This window comes from Oncorhynchus nerka, linkage group LG13, assembly GCF_034236695.1.
Source record: "Oncorhynchus nerka isolate Pitt River linkage group LG13, Oner_Uvic_2.0, whole genome shotgun sequence".
NCBI classification, from domain to species: Eukaryota; Metazoa; Chordata; class Actinopteri; order Salmoniformes; family Salmonidae; genus Oncorhynchus; species Oncorhynchus nerka.
Genome location: NC_088408.1, coordinates 95,719,329 through 95,736,645, shown reverse-complemented (window position 1 = coordinate 95,736,645; position 17,317 = coordinate 95,719,329). Strand labels below are relative to the sequence as shown.

Below are 17,317 nucleotides of genomic sequence, written 5' to 3'. Positions count from 1 at the left end.
CTGAACCTAGTTTACCTGTACAGCTAAATCTGAACCTAGTTTACCTGTACAGCTAAATCTGAACCTAGTTTACCTGTACAGCTCAATCTGAACCTAGTTTACCTGTACAGCTCAATCTGAACCTAGTTTACCTGTACAGCTCAATCTGAACCTAGTTTACCTGTACAGCTAAATCTGAACCTAGTTTACCTGTACAGCTCAATCTGAACCTAGTTTACCTGTACAGCTCAATCTGAACCTAGTTTACCTGTACAGCTAAATCTGAATCTAGTTTACCAGTACAGCCCAATCTGAACCTAGTTTACATGTACAGCTCAATCTGAACCTAGTTTACCTGTACAGCTCAATCTGAATCTAGTTTACCTGTACAGCTCAATCTGAACCTAGTTTACCTGTACAGCTCAATCTGAACCTAGTTTACCTGTACAGCTCAATCTGAACCTAGTTTACCAGTACAGCCCAATCTGAACCTAGTTTACATGTACAGCTCAATCTGAACCTAGTTTACCTGTACAGCTCAATCTGAACCTAAGGCAACATTTGAAACATCTGAATCCACTAAATGCATTGGGGTTTCTTCTAAAATGCCTCCTATCCTCAAAAATATTTCCCACCAGATAACCTGAGAGCTCTCAGGACTGAAACCCAGGGAAAGTGGCTGGTTGGACGCACCGTCGCGTATATAAAACATCATGTAGGGACCATAGGCATGGTCATGGCTAAATACGTCCAGCATATCAGCTCTCCCGTGGTTCTTTCTCAAGCACTTTACGGCATACGCAATAAACAATACTCTCTTTCTCAATTACATACAACCGATCTGAATCATTTGAAGTATATCTTTTTTTTGCTTGAAATGAAAACATTCAGTGTACTTGTATTATATATTTTTTTAGAAAAGCCACTTTTAGAGCGTTTTAGAATAGGGAGGTTGGGGTGGAGCTGGCTCTTCATTGGTTTGTACAGCCTTCTCCCCAACACGTTCAGAAAAATTCACCAAAGCACCTGAACAGACCTCCAAAGCCATGTGTTGCTTTCATTCCACATCCTTCCTTCTTTATCCACCTCTACTACACGGTTTTCCTCAACGATAATAAATGATATCGTCATTAGTCGTTAATCAATAAATAAATAAGTCGTATATGCATTTACAGTCTGGATATATATATAGACACATACAGCTCATAGCTTATTATAGCCTCTTGAACATCTTCGTTTTCTCTGTACCAGAGGTACAGTATCCTCCTGAAAGCTGTGCAGTTTTATTGGATAAAGGAGAGAGGGGTGGAGCAGGTGGGAGGAGCTAGGGTTTTGGGGTTCTAACAGAGGTGAAGAAGAGTTGAAAAGACACAAAAACATTGTCAGTTTGTTGCTAGGTTACATGCACTAGGCCCGGCTCCACCCTTTTCCTTCCCAACACCTGCAGTGATAGGTCAGTTCATCCCATCCACGAAAACAAACAGGAAGTGAAGGGAGGAACCAGAGGATGTTGTTGGCTTTGTCCAATCAGTCAGGTTTATAAGTCCATCCAAAATCATTGTGTTACCAAGATGATGAGTATCAGTAATTTGCAGATGACGAGGAATTAATGAAGCCAGTTCAAACCGGTTTATCTGTCTGTCCATTTGTATTTAGCCCACACAGAGAAACGACGACAGCTGTCAGAAGACACACCCAGAGATAGATCACGCAAACAATATTGTCTTTTTTTTCTCTTTTCTGTTTTGTAACAACACTACTTTTCATACTAGCATCCTACTACAAAGCAGGGGTACTCTGGGCTAATTAAGTAAATCAAGTAGCATGATGTCAGTGTGGATACATTTAATGAAGTCCTTTAACCAGTCTCCTGAAGTTTTCTATTAGCATTAGCACTAGCATTAGCTCTAGCTTTAGCACTAGCACTTGTATTTAGCACTAGGACAAGGACTAGCACTAGCATTTACACTAGCATTTAGCATTAGCATCTGCATTCAAAGTGTGGCACAGCTAGGTGATTGATAGAGTATATTTCTGGGGCATGGTAAAGTAAAGCACAGCTAGGTGTGGTATATATATATATTGGCTGAGCTGAGGCAGTCTCTGTAGCTAGCCATGTGTCTCTGTTTGGTATTCCCATACAGTTTGTTTTGGTTTGTTTTGGTATGTGTGTGTGTGTGTGTGTGTGTGCGTGCGTGCATGTGTGTGTGTGTGTGAGTATATTCTGAATGTATGCATGCATGAGTTTAGTGTAGATGCATGCGTAGAGAAGTCTGTTTGTTCGCGCCTGTGTGTATATGTATATGTATATGTATATTTACATACATGCATGTTTACATGTGTGTGTGTATCTGTCTGTGTTTCATCCCACAGTACAATAATTACACTTTAAACCAGTCATATCAGTCATATCAGTTATATCAGTCATACCAGTCATATCAGTCATATCAGTCATACCAGTCATACCAGTCATACCAGTCATATCAGTCATATCAGTCATACCAGTCATATCAGTCATATCAGTCATATCAGTCATACCAGTCATATCAGTCATACCAGTCATACCAGTCATATCAGTCATACCAGTCATACCAGTCATATCAGTCATATCAGTCATACCAGTCATACCAGTCATATCAGTCATATCAGTCATACCAGTCATATCAGTCATACCAGTCATACCAGTCATACCAGTCATACCAGTCATATCAGTCATACCAGTCATACCAGTCATACCAGTCATATCAGTCATATCAGTCATACCAGTCATATCAGTCATACCAGTCATATCAGTCATATCAGTCATACCAGTCATATCAGTCATATCAGTCATATCAGTCATACCAGTCATATCAGTCATATCAGTCATACCAGTCATATCAGTCATACCAGTCATACCAGTCATACCAGGCATACCAGTCATACCAGTCATACCAGTCATATCAGTCATATCAGTCATATCAGTCATATCAGCATCCTCCATGAGTATCCATCGTCTTGTATCCACCCAGTGAATATATACTGTGTGTCCATATTTGGTCCTCTTGAGTCCTTTCCTCCTTTCCCCACTCTCCCTTCCTTAATGTGGCCCCTCGGTTCGGGCTAGGGTTGCAAAATCGGTGGCCCCTCGGTTCAGACTAACTTTACCAAAATCCCTAGGTTTACCAGAAATCCCGGTTGGAGGAATCACAGATTTCCTCCTTATTACCTCTTGATTCCAGGAATCTCCCAACAGTGATTTCTGAAAAAACAGAATTTTGGAACCCTAGTTGAGTCTGTCAGGTCAGTGTGGTCCCTGAGGCCATTGGGGCACCTGGCTGTCCTCCATGCCCCTCAGGGTAACATAGATGAAAGGCACCAGGCCCCGCTGGGCCCCCAGGGAGCAGAGGAGCCAGTCGGAGTCGGCTCGGCTCAGGACCCTCAGTACGTCCCCTTTCTGGAAACTCAGCTGGTCAGGCTCCGTGGCTATGTGGTGGCACAGGGCTCGTACTTCACTGGGGGGGGTGGAGAAGAAAATATGTGTCATTGTATTTTGTATACGTAGCTTGTATCCTGTATTTTGTATTTGCATCCTGCTGAAATATTGGTTGAATAAAAACATTTATTAAGTATGACCTTACCAGGGTTGTTTGGTGTGGCTCTCCTGTGCTGTCTGAAGAGGTGGAGAGGGTTGGTTCAGAGTGGGAGGGGCCATAGGAGCTGAAGGCTCCACCCTCTTACCTGTCCCCACCCCCACCGTCTGAGCTACGAGGTCCAGCACGGACATGTCCAGACCTGTCAGCCAGCCGGACGGCAGCCTGGGAGGGACAAACAAAGCACAGCCAAATCAATACTGAAAATTCCTTGCAAACTTGTGTGTCAAATGATTTATTGTAATCTTTGAAGTACATGTCCTAAATTATTGTCTTGGTTAATACTCAGAAAATGCTTAAAAGGTCATTAAAATAAAGAGTAAATTATTACTGTATCATCTGTACCAGTTTACATCACTTCACTTTCCTCACCTGCTCTGACTTTTGGCTGATCTCTGCTCTGGCCTGGAGGGGGTGCCACCACCTCCTATGCTGGACCCAAACAGCCTACCCCAACGCATGCCCTGGCCCTGGGAGGGACACTCAGCCTGGGCCGCTGGATGGGCCACTGAGGCCTCTGGTGCTCCTGTCACTGGGGCCCCCAGTTCCGTCTCGTTCTCCTTGTCCTGGGTGAGCAACGACTCTGGGGGACTCCCCATCCAGGAGAGTCTTCCTCTTCCCCTGGACCCCGTCCACTCACCACTGGAGCTGGAGCTGCTCTTCCTGCTTCTCCCTCTCTCTCTGAGACCCTCCTCATCCTGGCTAGACTCCGCCCCTTCCACCACGCCCTCCCTGGGGGGCGGGAGCTGGCTCCGCCTCTCCGCAGACTTCTTCCTCTTCTCAGTCTTGACAAACTTTGAGCCTCCCTGAGCTGATTGGTCGATGTAGACCTGGGAACTCTGCATGAGCTGGTACCACCAGCACGCCTGGCGATCACGCTCCTGCCGCTGACGACCCTCCTCTGCCCAATCCCTCTGTCTATCCTTCCTCCACTCCTCCTTCCCTCCCTCACTTTCCCCTTCCCTCTGGCTCTCTCCTCCCACCCCATTTGCTCTCTTTACTATGCCCCTCCCCCTCCCACTCTCCCTCCACAGATTGGCAAACCCTGTCCCTACTTCCGTCGTCATTGGCTGTGCTTCTAAAAGTCCTGCTCCTAAACGATCCATCCCCGCCCCTTCTCTCCTAGACCCAGTCCTCTGCATCATACCTTCTCTACTCCCTCTCTCTCCAACCCCTTCCATCCTAGGCCATGTTCCCTCTCGTCTCAGACCCAGCCTCTCTCTCTTCCCCGCCCCGCTCCCTTCCCTTTTATCTCTCATAGACTCCGCCCTCCGTGACTCTGTGCTCCACCCCCTCATGAGCTGGAAGGTGGAGCGTGTTGATTTGTCCAGGTCCTCGCCGGTGGAGGCGGAGCAGAGCTGCTCCTTGCGTCTACGGTGTTCCTGGCCCTTCTGGACAATCGGGGCTCAAAGAGCAGGTCAAGGTCAAAGGGCAACAGGGATAGAGGCTGCAGGAGGAGAAGGAACTCCTCGAATAGAGGCTGGCAGGGCCCCTGGGACAACGGCAGGAAACCCCACGGGTGGTAGTGGGTCGCTACGATGTCTGGGGAAGACCGGTGGAGAGAGACGGATGGGGAACAAACAATGGTTAGACTTTTATTTGATCGAACCTTTATTTAAATCACAAGAAGTTTGCGTTTACAATAATGACCTGAGATTAGCAGAAGCATACCAGACATGGGTTGTAATCGTATCTGTTTTCTCTCTAAGAGGTCAGACACGCTGAGAAATCTGATGGCCGACAGGGTACTTAGTACAGTAGGAGGCTGTTCTTTCTCTTGCTAGAACAGCAGACGTACCTGCTGCGTACCGACGAACCTGACGTTTCTACTTGTAGAATTGCAATGCTCGGCAGTGGTCGACAACTTGAGCTTTAAGCCAATCAGAGAGCACAAAACTCCACGTGGGGGAGCCGAGAGAAGCGACAACAAAAATGAAAAAAAAAAGTGCACATCTCCCGGTGTCATCCAGCATCTTCTTCATTGTTCAAACTAAAACAATACTGATGCATAATACAAGTCTTTACATATTTTACATCTGGCTGACGAGTTTTGTGCTTGAAGAAAGATTTGTTGTTATGTTTAATAATGTGTACTAGATCACTAGTTAGCTACATGGAGCTGGGGGCTACATGGAGCTGGGGGCTACGTGGAGCTGGGGGCTACATGGAGCTGGGGGCTACGTGGAGCTGGGGGCTACATGGAGCTGGGGGCTACGTGGAGCTGGGGGCTACGTGGAGCTGGGGGCTACATGGAGCTGGGGGCTACGTGGAGCTGGGGGCGGGGGGGGGGGGTGATGTACCAACAAACTGGAGGAAAAACATTTTCTAACACTATAAAGCATTGTCGGAATTGATATATTACATTATTTAATTAAAATTGGAATTGGTCTGAGCTGGTGTTGCTTATTTTTATATAGCCATGTACAGCTGTGTCTGTCACTATACGCCCTTGAGGGGCCCCCTGGGACTTACAGCTGCTGCTGGTTGGCTACTGCTGGGGGGGCCTGTCATATTTGATTGACGTGTAGCCTACCATGTTTATTGCTAAGTTACATTCAGGTGGACAATTGATAGAAAGTACAAGTCAGTTAAAACGCGAGGAAAGGCAGAATAAGAAAACGTTAATTGCATTCTGTGTTCCACTTACAACCTTCTTCTCCTCGTCGTTGTCCTTGCAACAAGACAACCGTAAAGATGACATGGAACATCCAACCACTGTTGTTAGTGCTCTAGCCTGACAGTGGCTAATGGGGCGGGTGTTGAATGGAAGCATGGCCTCGCGCCCGTGGCAAAAATAAATAAGAACAAGGCTTTCTATGTGCACTGCTGAGCACACAACATACATGTACTACTAATGAACGCTGCAAGATCCTGTATACCTACTGCTTCTAGCCTCCCAAAGTTTAAAATACTTCAGTTGGAACAGGAACACTTGCAGGGAGCTGTTCTCAGCCTGAAATATTATTATTGGTTTATTTAACTAGGCAAGTCAGTCAAGAACAAATTCTTATTTTCATACCCCGGACGACAGTGGGCCAATTGTGCACCGCCCTATGGGACTCCCAGTCACAGCTGGATGTGATGCAACCTGGATTTGAATCAGGTATTGCAGTGACACCTCTTACACTGAGATGCAGTGTCTTAGACCACTGCGCCACTCGGGAGCCCCTGAAGAACCTATCAGACACAAGGTGGGCCTGCAGGAAACAGGCCAGAGAAGCGGTTGTTCAGAGCCTGACCTAGATCCTTGAAGCTCTGCGCTGAATAAAACACCATAACCATACAACGCCAAACGCCAAAGTCCGCCTCTAAAGCCAACGGCACGCTCTCAAAATGTATGTTGGTGTTTTGGAACAGTTTACTAAAGAAGACGTACATATTTTCTAACTATCTGCAAAAGGATTGGATAGATGTAAACACTGGAGTGGATCTCATTGACACCTGCATGGTTGAGATCAGACAGATGCTCACAGATGAGGCCTACGACAAGATGGGAGAACACTGAGAAACAGATTGGCCCGAGAAAACAAGGCAAACTGAGTTTGCAGAGAAGAGCAAGAGTTTTCATGACGAGGATACAGAGGACGACCCAATTCTGGAAAGCAGAAGGCGCTTTGAAGCTGATGCATATTATTGCATACTTGATGTTTTTGTGGGGCAGTTTGATATGCCGGCTTCAGAGAAATGGCACGACTATTCTTTGTGCTCAAACCACAGCACCCTGAAGAAGAAAATAATATGCTTGAGCTCACACGTTTCTACTTGGAAGACATTTCCAAGCCTAAGGAAGTTGTGGATGAGTTCCTCACTTTCCGCACAATGTATTCCGAGTTAGCCATGGATCTCAACATTGACACAGTCCTATCATTCCTCACTGCTAACGACATGCACTAAGCATATCCAAATCTGACCATTCTCATCAGAATCTACAAAACCCTTCCCATCAGCATCTACAAAACCCTTCCCATCAGCATCTACAAAACCATTCCCATCAGAATCTACAAAACCATTCCCATCAGAATCTACAAAACCCTTCCCATCAGAATCTACAAAACCATTCCCATCAGAAACTACAAAATCCTTCCCATCAGAATCTACAAAACCATTCCCATCAGAATCTACAAAACTATTCCCATCAGAATCTACAAAATCATTCCCATCAGAATCTACAAAACCCTTCCCATCAGCATCTACAAAACCATTCCCATCAGAATCTACAAAACCATTCCCATCAGAATCTACAAAACCCTTCCCATCAGCATCTACAAAACCATTCCCATCAGAATCTACAAAACCATTCCCATCAGAATCTACAAAACCATTCCCATCAGAATCTACAAAACCATTCCCATCAGAATCTACAAAACCATTCCCATCAGAATCTACAAAACCATTCCCATCAGAATCTACAAAACCCTTCCCATCAGAATCTACAAAACCATTCCCATCAGCATCTACAAAACCATTCCCATCAGAATCTACAAAACCATTCCCATCAGCATCTACAAAACCATTCCCATCAGCAGTGCCGAGTGCTATTTGCGTGCATGAATGAGGCCAGACTTACCAAACTCACTTTTCTTTGTACTGAGCGGGACATAGACATCGACAAAGACAAAATGGTTGGCAGGTTTGCCAACATGAAGGAGAGGAGGAGGATGTTTTAAAACGGGACCTTGATTTGTACACCTTTTGGGATTATTATTTTGTTCTATTGAATGTAGACCCGGGGCCAGAACGAATCAGTTTGTTCTATTGAATGTAGACCGGAGCCAGAACGAATCAGTTTGTTCTATTGAATGTAGACCCGGAGCCAGAACGAATCAGTTTGTTCTATTGAATGTAGACCCGGAGCCAGAACGAATCAGTTTGTTCTATTGAATGCAGACCCGGAGCCAGAATGAATCAGTTTGTTCTATTGAATGCATAATGCAGACGCGGAGCCAGAACGAATCAGTTTGTTCTATTGAATGCAGACCCGGAGCCAGAACGAATCAGTTTGTTCTATTGAATGCATAATGTAGACCCGGAGCCAGAACGAATCAGTTTGTTCTATTGAATGCAGACCCGGAGCCAGAACGAATCAGTTTGTTCTATTGAATGCAGACCTGGGGCCAGAACGAATCAGTTTGTTCTATTGAATGCAGACCTGGGGCCAGAACGAATCAGTTTGTTCTATTGAATGCATAATGTAGACCCGGAGCCAGAACAAATCAGTTTGTTCTATTGAATGCAGACCCGGAGCCAGAATGAATCAGTTTGTTCTATTGAATGCATAATGTAGACCCGGAGCCAGAACGAATCAGTTTGTTCTATTGAATGCAGACCCGGAGCCAGAACGAATCAGTTTGTTCTATTGAATGCAGACCTGGGGCCAGAACGAATCAGTTTGTTCTATTGAATGTAGACCCGGAGCCAGAACGAATCAGTTGTTCTATTGAATGCAGACCTGGGGCCAGAACGAATCAGTTTGTTCTATTGAATGCATAATGTAGACCCGGAGCCAGAACGAATCAGTTTGTTCTATTGAATGCAGACCTGGGGCCAGAACGAATCAGTTTGTTCTATTGAATGCATAATGCAGACCCGGAGCCAGAACGAATCAGTTTGTTCTATTGAATGCAGACCCGGAGCCAGAACGAATCAGTTTGTTCTATTGAATGCATAATGTAGACCCGGAGCCAGAACGAATCAGTTTGTTCTATTGAATGCAGACCCGGAGCCAGAACGAATCAGTTTGTTCTATTGAATGCAGACCTGGGGCCAGAACGAATCAGTTTGTTCTATTGAATGTAGACCCGGAGCCAGAACGAATCAGTTTGTTCTATTGAATGCAGACCTGGGGCCAGAACGAATCAGTTTGTTCTATTGAATGCATAATGTAGACCCGGAGCCAGAACGAATCAGTTTGTTCTATTGAATGCAGACCCGGAGCCAGAACGAATCAGTTTGTTCTATTGAATGCAGACCTGGGGCCAGAACGAATCAGTTTGTTCTATTGAATGTAGACCCGGAGCCAGAACGAATCAGTTTGTTCTATTGAATGCAGATCCGGAGCCAGAACGAATCAGTTTGTTCTATTGAATGCATAATGTAGACCCGAGAGCCAGAACGAATCAGTTTGTTCTATTGAATGCAGACCTGGGGCCAGAGCAATCAGTTTGTTCTATTGAATGCATAGACCCGGGCCAGAACGAATCAGTTTGTTCTATTGAATGCAGACCCGGGCCAGAACGAATCAGTTTGTTCTATTGAATGCATAATGTAGACCCCAGAACGAATCAGTTTGTTCTATTGAATGCAGACCCGGAGCCAGAACGAATCAGTTTGTTCTATTGAATGCATAATGTAGACCCGGGCCAGAACGAATCAGTTTGTTCTATTGAATGCAGACCGGGCCAGAACGAATCAGTTTGTTCTATTGAATGCATAATGACCCGGGCCAGAACGAATCAGTTTGTTCTATTGAATGCAGACCCGGGCCAGAACGAATAAGTTTGTTCTATTTGTTGCATAATTGAATCAGTTTGTTCTATTGAATGCAGACCTGGGCCAGAACGAATCAGTTTGTTCTATTGAATGCAGACCCCAGGAATGCCAGAATGCAGACCCGAATCAGTTTGTTCTATTGAATGCAGACCCGGTGCCAGAACGAATCAGTTTGTTCTATTGAATGCAGACCCGGAGCCAGAACGAATCAGTTTGTTCTATTGAATGCAGACCCGGTGCCAGAACGAATCAGTTTGTTCTATTGAATGCATGATGCAGACCCGGGGCCAGAACGAATCAGTTTGTTCTATTGAATGTAGACCCGGGGCCAGAACGAATCAGTTTGTTCTATTGAATGCAGACCCGGGGCCAGAAACGAATCAGTTTGTTCTATTGAATGCAGACCCAGCCAGAACAATCAGTTTGTTCTATTGAATGCATAATGTAGACCCGGAGCCAGAACGAATCAGTTTGTTCTATTGAATGCAGACCGGAGCCAGAACGAATCAGTTTGTTCTATTGAATGCATAATGTAGACCCGGGCCAGAACTATTGAATCAGTTTGTTCTATTGAATGCATAATGAAGACCCGGAGCCAGAACGAATCAGTTTGTTCTATTGAATGCATAATGCAGACCCGGAGCCAGAACGAATCAGTTTGTTCTATTGAATGCATAATGCAGACCCGGAGCCAGAACGAATCAGTTTGTTCTATTGAATGCATGATGCAGACCCGGAGCCAGAACGAATCAGTTTGTTCTATTGAATGCATTTTCATGGGACATCTTATGCCAGAACGAATCAGTTTGTTCTATTGAATGCATAATGCAGACCCGGAGCCAGAACGAATCAGTTTGTTCTATTGAATGCAGACCCGGTGCCAGAACGAATCAGTTTGTTCTATTGAATGCAGACCTGGGGCCAGAGAGAATCAGTTTGTTCTATTGAATGCAGACCTGGGGCCAGAGAGAATCAGTTTGTTCTATTGAATGCATAATGCAGACCCGGAGCCAGAACGAATCAGTTTGTTCTATTGAATGCAGACCCGGGGCCAGAACGAATCAGTTTGTTCTATTGGATGCAGACCCGGGGCCAGAACGAATCAGTTTGTTCTATTGAATGCAGACCTGGGGCCAGAGAGAATCAGTTTGTTCTATTGAATGCATGATGCAGACCCGGGGCCAAAACAAATCAGTTTGTTCTATTGAATGTAGACCCGGGGCCAGAACGAATCAGTTTGTTCTATTGAATGCAGACCCGGGGCCAGAACGAATCAGTTTGTTCTATTGAATGCAGACCCAGTGCCAGAACAAATCAGTTTGTTCTATTGAATGCAGACCCGGAGCCATGAGAGCACCAGTTTGTTCTGCCAATGGACATAGCCAGAACAAATCAGTTTGTTCTATTGAATGCATGATGCAGACCCGGGGCCAGAACGAATCAGTTTGTTCTATTGAATGCAGACCCGGTGCCAGAACGAATCAGTTTGTTCTATTGAATGCATGATGCAGACCCGGGGCCAGAACGAATCAGTTTGTTCTATTGAATGAAGACCCAGGGCCAGAACGAATCAGTTTGTTCTATTGAATGCAGACCCAGAGCCAGAAGGAATCAGTTGGACAGGCATGTTTTTTCATGGGACATCTTATGTGTGCACGCGCTTGTGCTTTTACACATGTTTTAATGGCTGTAATAGTAATGAATAGTGAAGTTTGGGGAAGCTTTATCCTACCATTTCTACCAATCTGTGGGCCAGTTTGCACATTTTCTCTGAACAGTTTCATTTCAATAATAAAGTTTTTGTTTCTCGCAATCATTGTCACGTTGTTAACCGTACAAATCTGCAGTAAAATTATACAAATCTAAAGGTTAAAATTGGACTATGCGGAGAGCACCAGCCTCTGACATATGGACATACTGATACACCGCCATCTGTTGGCGACTAAAGACATGAGAGCACCAGCCTCTGCCATATGGACATACTGATACACCGCCATCTGTTGGCGACTAAAGACATGAGAGCACCAGCCTCTGCCATATGGACATACTGATACACCGCCATCTGTTGGCGACTAAAGACATGAGAGCACCAGCCTCTGCCATATGGACATACTGATACACCGCCATCTGTTGGCGACTAAAGACATGAGAGCACCAGCCTCTGCCATATGGACATACTGATACACCGCCATCTGTTGGCGACTAAAGACATGAGAGCACCAGCCTCTGCCATATGGACATACTGATACACCGCCATCTGTTGGCGACTAAAGACATGAGAGCACCAGCCTCTGCCATATGGACATACTGATACACCGCCATCTGTTGGCGACTAAAGACATGAGAGCACCAGCCTCTGCCATATGGACATACTGATACACCGCCATCTGTTGGCGACTAAAGACATGAGAGCACCAGCCTCTGCCATATGGACATACTGATACACCGCCATCTGTTGGCGACTAAAGACATGAGAGCACCAGCCTCTGCCATATGGACATACTGATACACCGCCATCTGTTGGCGACTAAAGACATGAGAGCACCAGCCTCTGCCATATGGACATACTGATACACCGCCATCTGTTGGCGACTAAAGACATGAGAGCATAGAACTCAGAGATGCAGCAATAAGCCTATAACTTCCATCGTCAGCTAAGTCAAATACAGTATATAGGCCTAAAGCCAACAAATGAAAACACTAGAAAATGTCCTGTTAAAAATTCTGATTATTTCAATCACATTCAGCTCTCTATTCCGCCTGTCTGCCTCTCTATCTGTCCTGACTTGAGCTATCGCTAGCGAACATGCAACATTCCGCCTGTCTGCCTCTCTATCTGTCCTGACTTGAGCTATCGCTAGCGAACATGCAACATTGCGCCTGTCTGCCTCTCTATCTGTCCTGACTTGAGCTATCGCTAGCGAACATGCAACATTCCACCTGTCTGCCTCTCTATCTGTCCTGACTTGAGCTATCGCTAGCGAACATGCAACATTGCGCCTGTCTGCCTCTCTATCTGTCCTGACTTGAGCTATCGCTAGCGAACATGCAACATTCCGCCTGTCTGCCTCTCTATCTGTCCTGACTTGAGCTATCGCTAGCGAACATGCAACATTGTATTAACTAGCCTATTCCGGGCCCTCAGAGTTTCCTGCGCCAGTGAGCTCGGGACAGAAAGATGTTTTTTAAAATGACTTTTACACTGGATATATGGGATCATTAGATCACAATATTTATCTTTGCAAACGGTTTGGTGATTATCGAGGCTGGGAGTGTTGGAAACATTTTCAGATACTGAGGAATTATGATTCGCAATGGATGTTAAAAAACAGACCTAGTTGACTTGTGTGAGGCAAAGAAAACAATGTGTGGTGGACGTGGTCAGCCAATCAGAAATCAGACGTTACCAAATGGGCGCTTTCCTACATACAGTAGATATATTTGTCTGCTAAATGAGCACTTCATGCGCTGCGATAAATGGTTTTGCATGCTGTTGTCCATGGTGCCGACCATCTACAGAACTCTCCCGGCCACTGCGCTTTGTAGAATGATGTGTGCTGTCCGTGGTGCGTTAAAACATTGTATTGATTCACGGCTGACTGGCAACCTGTTTTCCTTTTTTTGGAGTTTTTTGTGGTCTGGAGTTACACAACAAACTAAATGCCGACACTGGGCAGAGGTGCTAAGTACCTATCTGCAGTCAGATTTCTCTGTGTGTCTGACCCTTAACCCTTAAGATGTGCATACCTTCATGAGTGTAGAGGTGATTGAACCAAAACTCCAAAGATCGCAAGCTGAAACAGGGAAAAACACAAGAGATAAACAAGAAAGGAGCCAGTTACTTTGTATCGCTACGTAAACCAATACTGAGTTAGAGCCTTAAGGTTTGTGACAGTGAGATACAGTACAGGAGGGAGACACAGAGTACAGGACTGTTAGTGATGACTGCTAGAATTCGGTAACATAGAGGTAGTGTACTCACTTGAGCAGTCCGAAGATGAATGCGTTGAGTCTCATACTGTGGCTGGTGAACTCTGAGTACTGGGACACTTTGGAGAACAGGCTGTGGAGAACACGGGTAGATGGGCCTGAGGGAGGGAGGGAGGGAGGGGGAGGGAGGGAGGGAGGGAGGGAGGGGAGGGAGGGAGGTCAGGATTAAAACTCATGCATTGTAAGACGATTTAACCCACTTATTTTTCAGTGGGCTTTTCATATACTCACTTCTTAACCCCCACTGATACGTATCAAAGTAGTGTAGTGGAGGTGTAAGCAGGTATACGCCACATAACCCACTCACTTCTTAACCCCCACTGATACCTATCAAAGTAGTGTAGTGGAGGTGAAAGCAGGTATACGCCACATAACCCACTCACTTCTTAACCCCCACTGATACCTATCAAAGTAGTGTAGTGGAGGTGTAAGCAGGTTTACGCCACATAACCCACTCACTTCTTAACCCCCACTGATACCTATCAAAGTAGTGTAATGGAGGTGTAAGCAGGTATACGCCACATAACCCACTCACTTCTTAACCCCCACTGATACCTATCAAAGTAATGTAGTGGAGGTGTAAGCAGGTATACGCCACATAACCCACTCACTTCTTAACCCCCACTGATACCTATCAAAGTAATGTAGTGGAGGTGTAAGCAGGTATACGCCACATAACCCACTCACTTCTTAATCCCCACTGATACCTATCAAAGTAATGTAGTGGAGATGTAAGCAGGTATACGCCACATAACCCACTCACTTCTTAACCCCTATCAAAGTAGTGTAATGGAGGTGTAAGCCACTGATACCTATCAAAGTAATGTAATGGAGGTGTAAGCAGGTATACGCCACATAACCCACTCACTTCTTAACCCCCACTGATACCTATCAAAGTAATGTAATGGAGGTGTAAGCAGGTATACGCCACATAACCCACTCACTTCTTAACCCCCACTGATACGTATCAAAGTAGTGTAGTGGAGGTGTACGCAGGTATACTGTTACGTTCCCCAGTTTATGTGTTGTAGTTTGTGCATGTGTTTATTTCAGGAAATGGCTCCGGAAATCCCTCAAGCAGCTGATTGGTCGACTCCATGGCTAATTGGAGAGCTGACTCCGCCCCCTCGTCAAGACAGCTGTCTCCAATTACCCATTCCATCTGAAGATATATAAATGCCAGTGTTCTGTTCAGGAGAGAGAGCTTTTTGTAGAGAGATTTTCTGAGAGATTTTGCTAGAGATTTTGCTAGAGGTTGATTTTGCTGAGAGTTGGTATATTTTGTGAGTTTGTTGCTCAGATAGAGCTTATTTGATGTCGTTTGTTTGAAAATGGTTTAATATTCTGTTTCATTTGTTCCCAGGGGAAGAAGGGGAAGGCACCTTGGGAGTGCTTAGGCAAGATGCCCGCGGGCATACATATACCCGTAGCATATTCGCTGTCTAGGCACACTAGGTAAGACCTGGGCGGACCACCCCCTGTATTTTGGTTAGGGCACCAGGTGGTGCTAAATTAGGTAAGTAGTGGGTAGGCAGGTAAGATAGGAGAGGGGGAGGTTTTGAGATTTACTTTCTTTGCTTTGGTTCCGTCCAGCCCCTTTTTCCCCATATTACCGTGTAAAGGAATAAAGTCCTTGTAAACGGTACCACATTCTGCTTGTTGTCATTTTTACTCGCACCTACAGTCCATACCTTTTTCGCTTCACAGAGAGTTTAGTTGTAGCAGGGTGTTGCGTTCCCTCTTCATAGAGGCGTGCGTAACAATACGCCACATAACCCACTCACTTCTTAACCCCCACTGATACCTATCAAAGTAGTGTAATGGAGGTGTAAGCAGGTATACGCCACATAACCCACTCACTTCTTAACCCCCACTGATACCTATCAAAGTAATGTAATGGAGGTGTAAGCAGGTATACGCCACATAACCCACTCACTTCTTAACCCCCACTGATACCTATCAAAGTAATGTAATGGAGGTGTAAGCAGGTATACGCCACATAACCCACTCACTTCTTAACCCCCACTGATACCTATCAAAGTAATGTAATGGAGGTGTAAGCAGGTATACGCCACATAACCCACTCACTTCTTAACCCCCACTGATACCTATCAAAGTAATGTAATGGAGGTGTAAGCAGGTATACGCCACATAACCCACTCACTTCTTAACCCCCACTGATACCTATCAAAGTAATGTAATGGAGGTGTAAGCAGGTATACGCCACATAACCCACTCACTTCTTAACCCCCACTGATACCTATCAAAGTAGTGTAGTGGAGGTGTAAGCAGGTATACGCCACATAACCCACTCACTTCTTAACCCCAACTGATACCTATCAAAGTAATGTAATGGAGGTGTAAGCAGGTATACGCCACATAACCCACTCACTTCTTAACCCCCACTGATACCTATCAAAGTAATGTAATGGAGGTGTAAGCAGGTATACGCCACATAACCCACTCACTTCTTAACCCCCACTGATACCTATCAAAGTAATGTAATGGAGGTGTAAGCAGGTATACGCCACATAACCCACTCACTTCTTAACCCCCACTGATACCTATCAAAGTAATGGAGGTGTAAGCAGGTATACGCCACATAACCCACTCACTTCTTAACCCCCACTGATACCTATCAAAGTAATGTAATGGAGGTGTAAGCAGGTATACGCCACATAACCCACTCACTTCTTAACCCCCACTGATACCTATCAAAGTAATGTAGTGGAGGTGTAAGCAGGTATACGCCACATAACCCACTCACTTCTTAACCCCCACTGATACCTATCAAAGTAATGTAATGGAGGTGTAAGCAGGTATACGCCACATAACCCACTCACTTCTTAACCCCCACTGATACCTATCAAAGTAATGTAATGGAGGTGTAAGCAGGTATACGCCACATAACCCACTCACTTCTTAACCCCCACTGATACCTATCAAAGTAATGTAGTGGAGGTGTACGCCGTATCAATTAATAAGGCTGATGAAATAGCTCTGAATGTTTACCTTAAAATGTTGATAAACTATTATTTCTTCACATTTTAGCCGCTGCAATGTACACAAGGCAGTAGGCCTACGTGTGAATGTTCCCAAACACCTTTCTAAAACCCCCACTGCACACAAAGTAATGTAATGGAGGTTCATGGACGGAGATAAATATCCGTTAGAACCCCCAGGGAGATGTCAAAGTAATGTTGGAGGGTTGTTCCGGTTTTTGGTCA

General features: G+C 45.2%; 1 protein-coding gene across 1 annotated transcript in view; it reads right to left on the bottom strand.

Moving 5' to 3' along the window:
* Nucleotides 1-870: 870 nt before the first annotated feature.
* The window catches only part of LOC115140712 (AP-4 complex accessory subunit RUSC2-like), an 82,169-nt gene continuing 65,722 nt past the window's right edge, over nucleotides 871-17,317 (bottom strand). Inside the window, 6 exon segments of the mRNA XM_065026877.1 lie at nucleotides 871-3,473; nucleotides 3,600-3,776; nucleotides 3,984-5,010; nucleotides 5,013-5,153; nucleotides 13,848-13,894; nucleotides 14,083-14,188. Of these exon segments, the coding sequence (XP_064882949.1) occupies nucleotides 3,263-3,473; nucleotides 3,600-3,776; nucleotides 3,984-5,010; nucleotides 5,013-5,153; nucleotides 13,848-13,894; nucleotides 14,083-14,188 (1,709 nt within the window). The 3' untranslated portion in view covers nucleotides 871-3,262.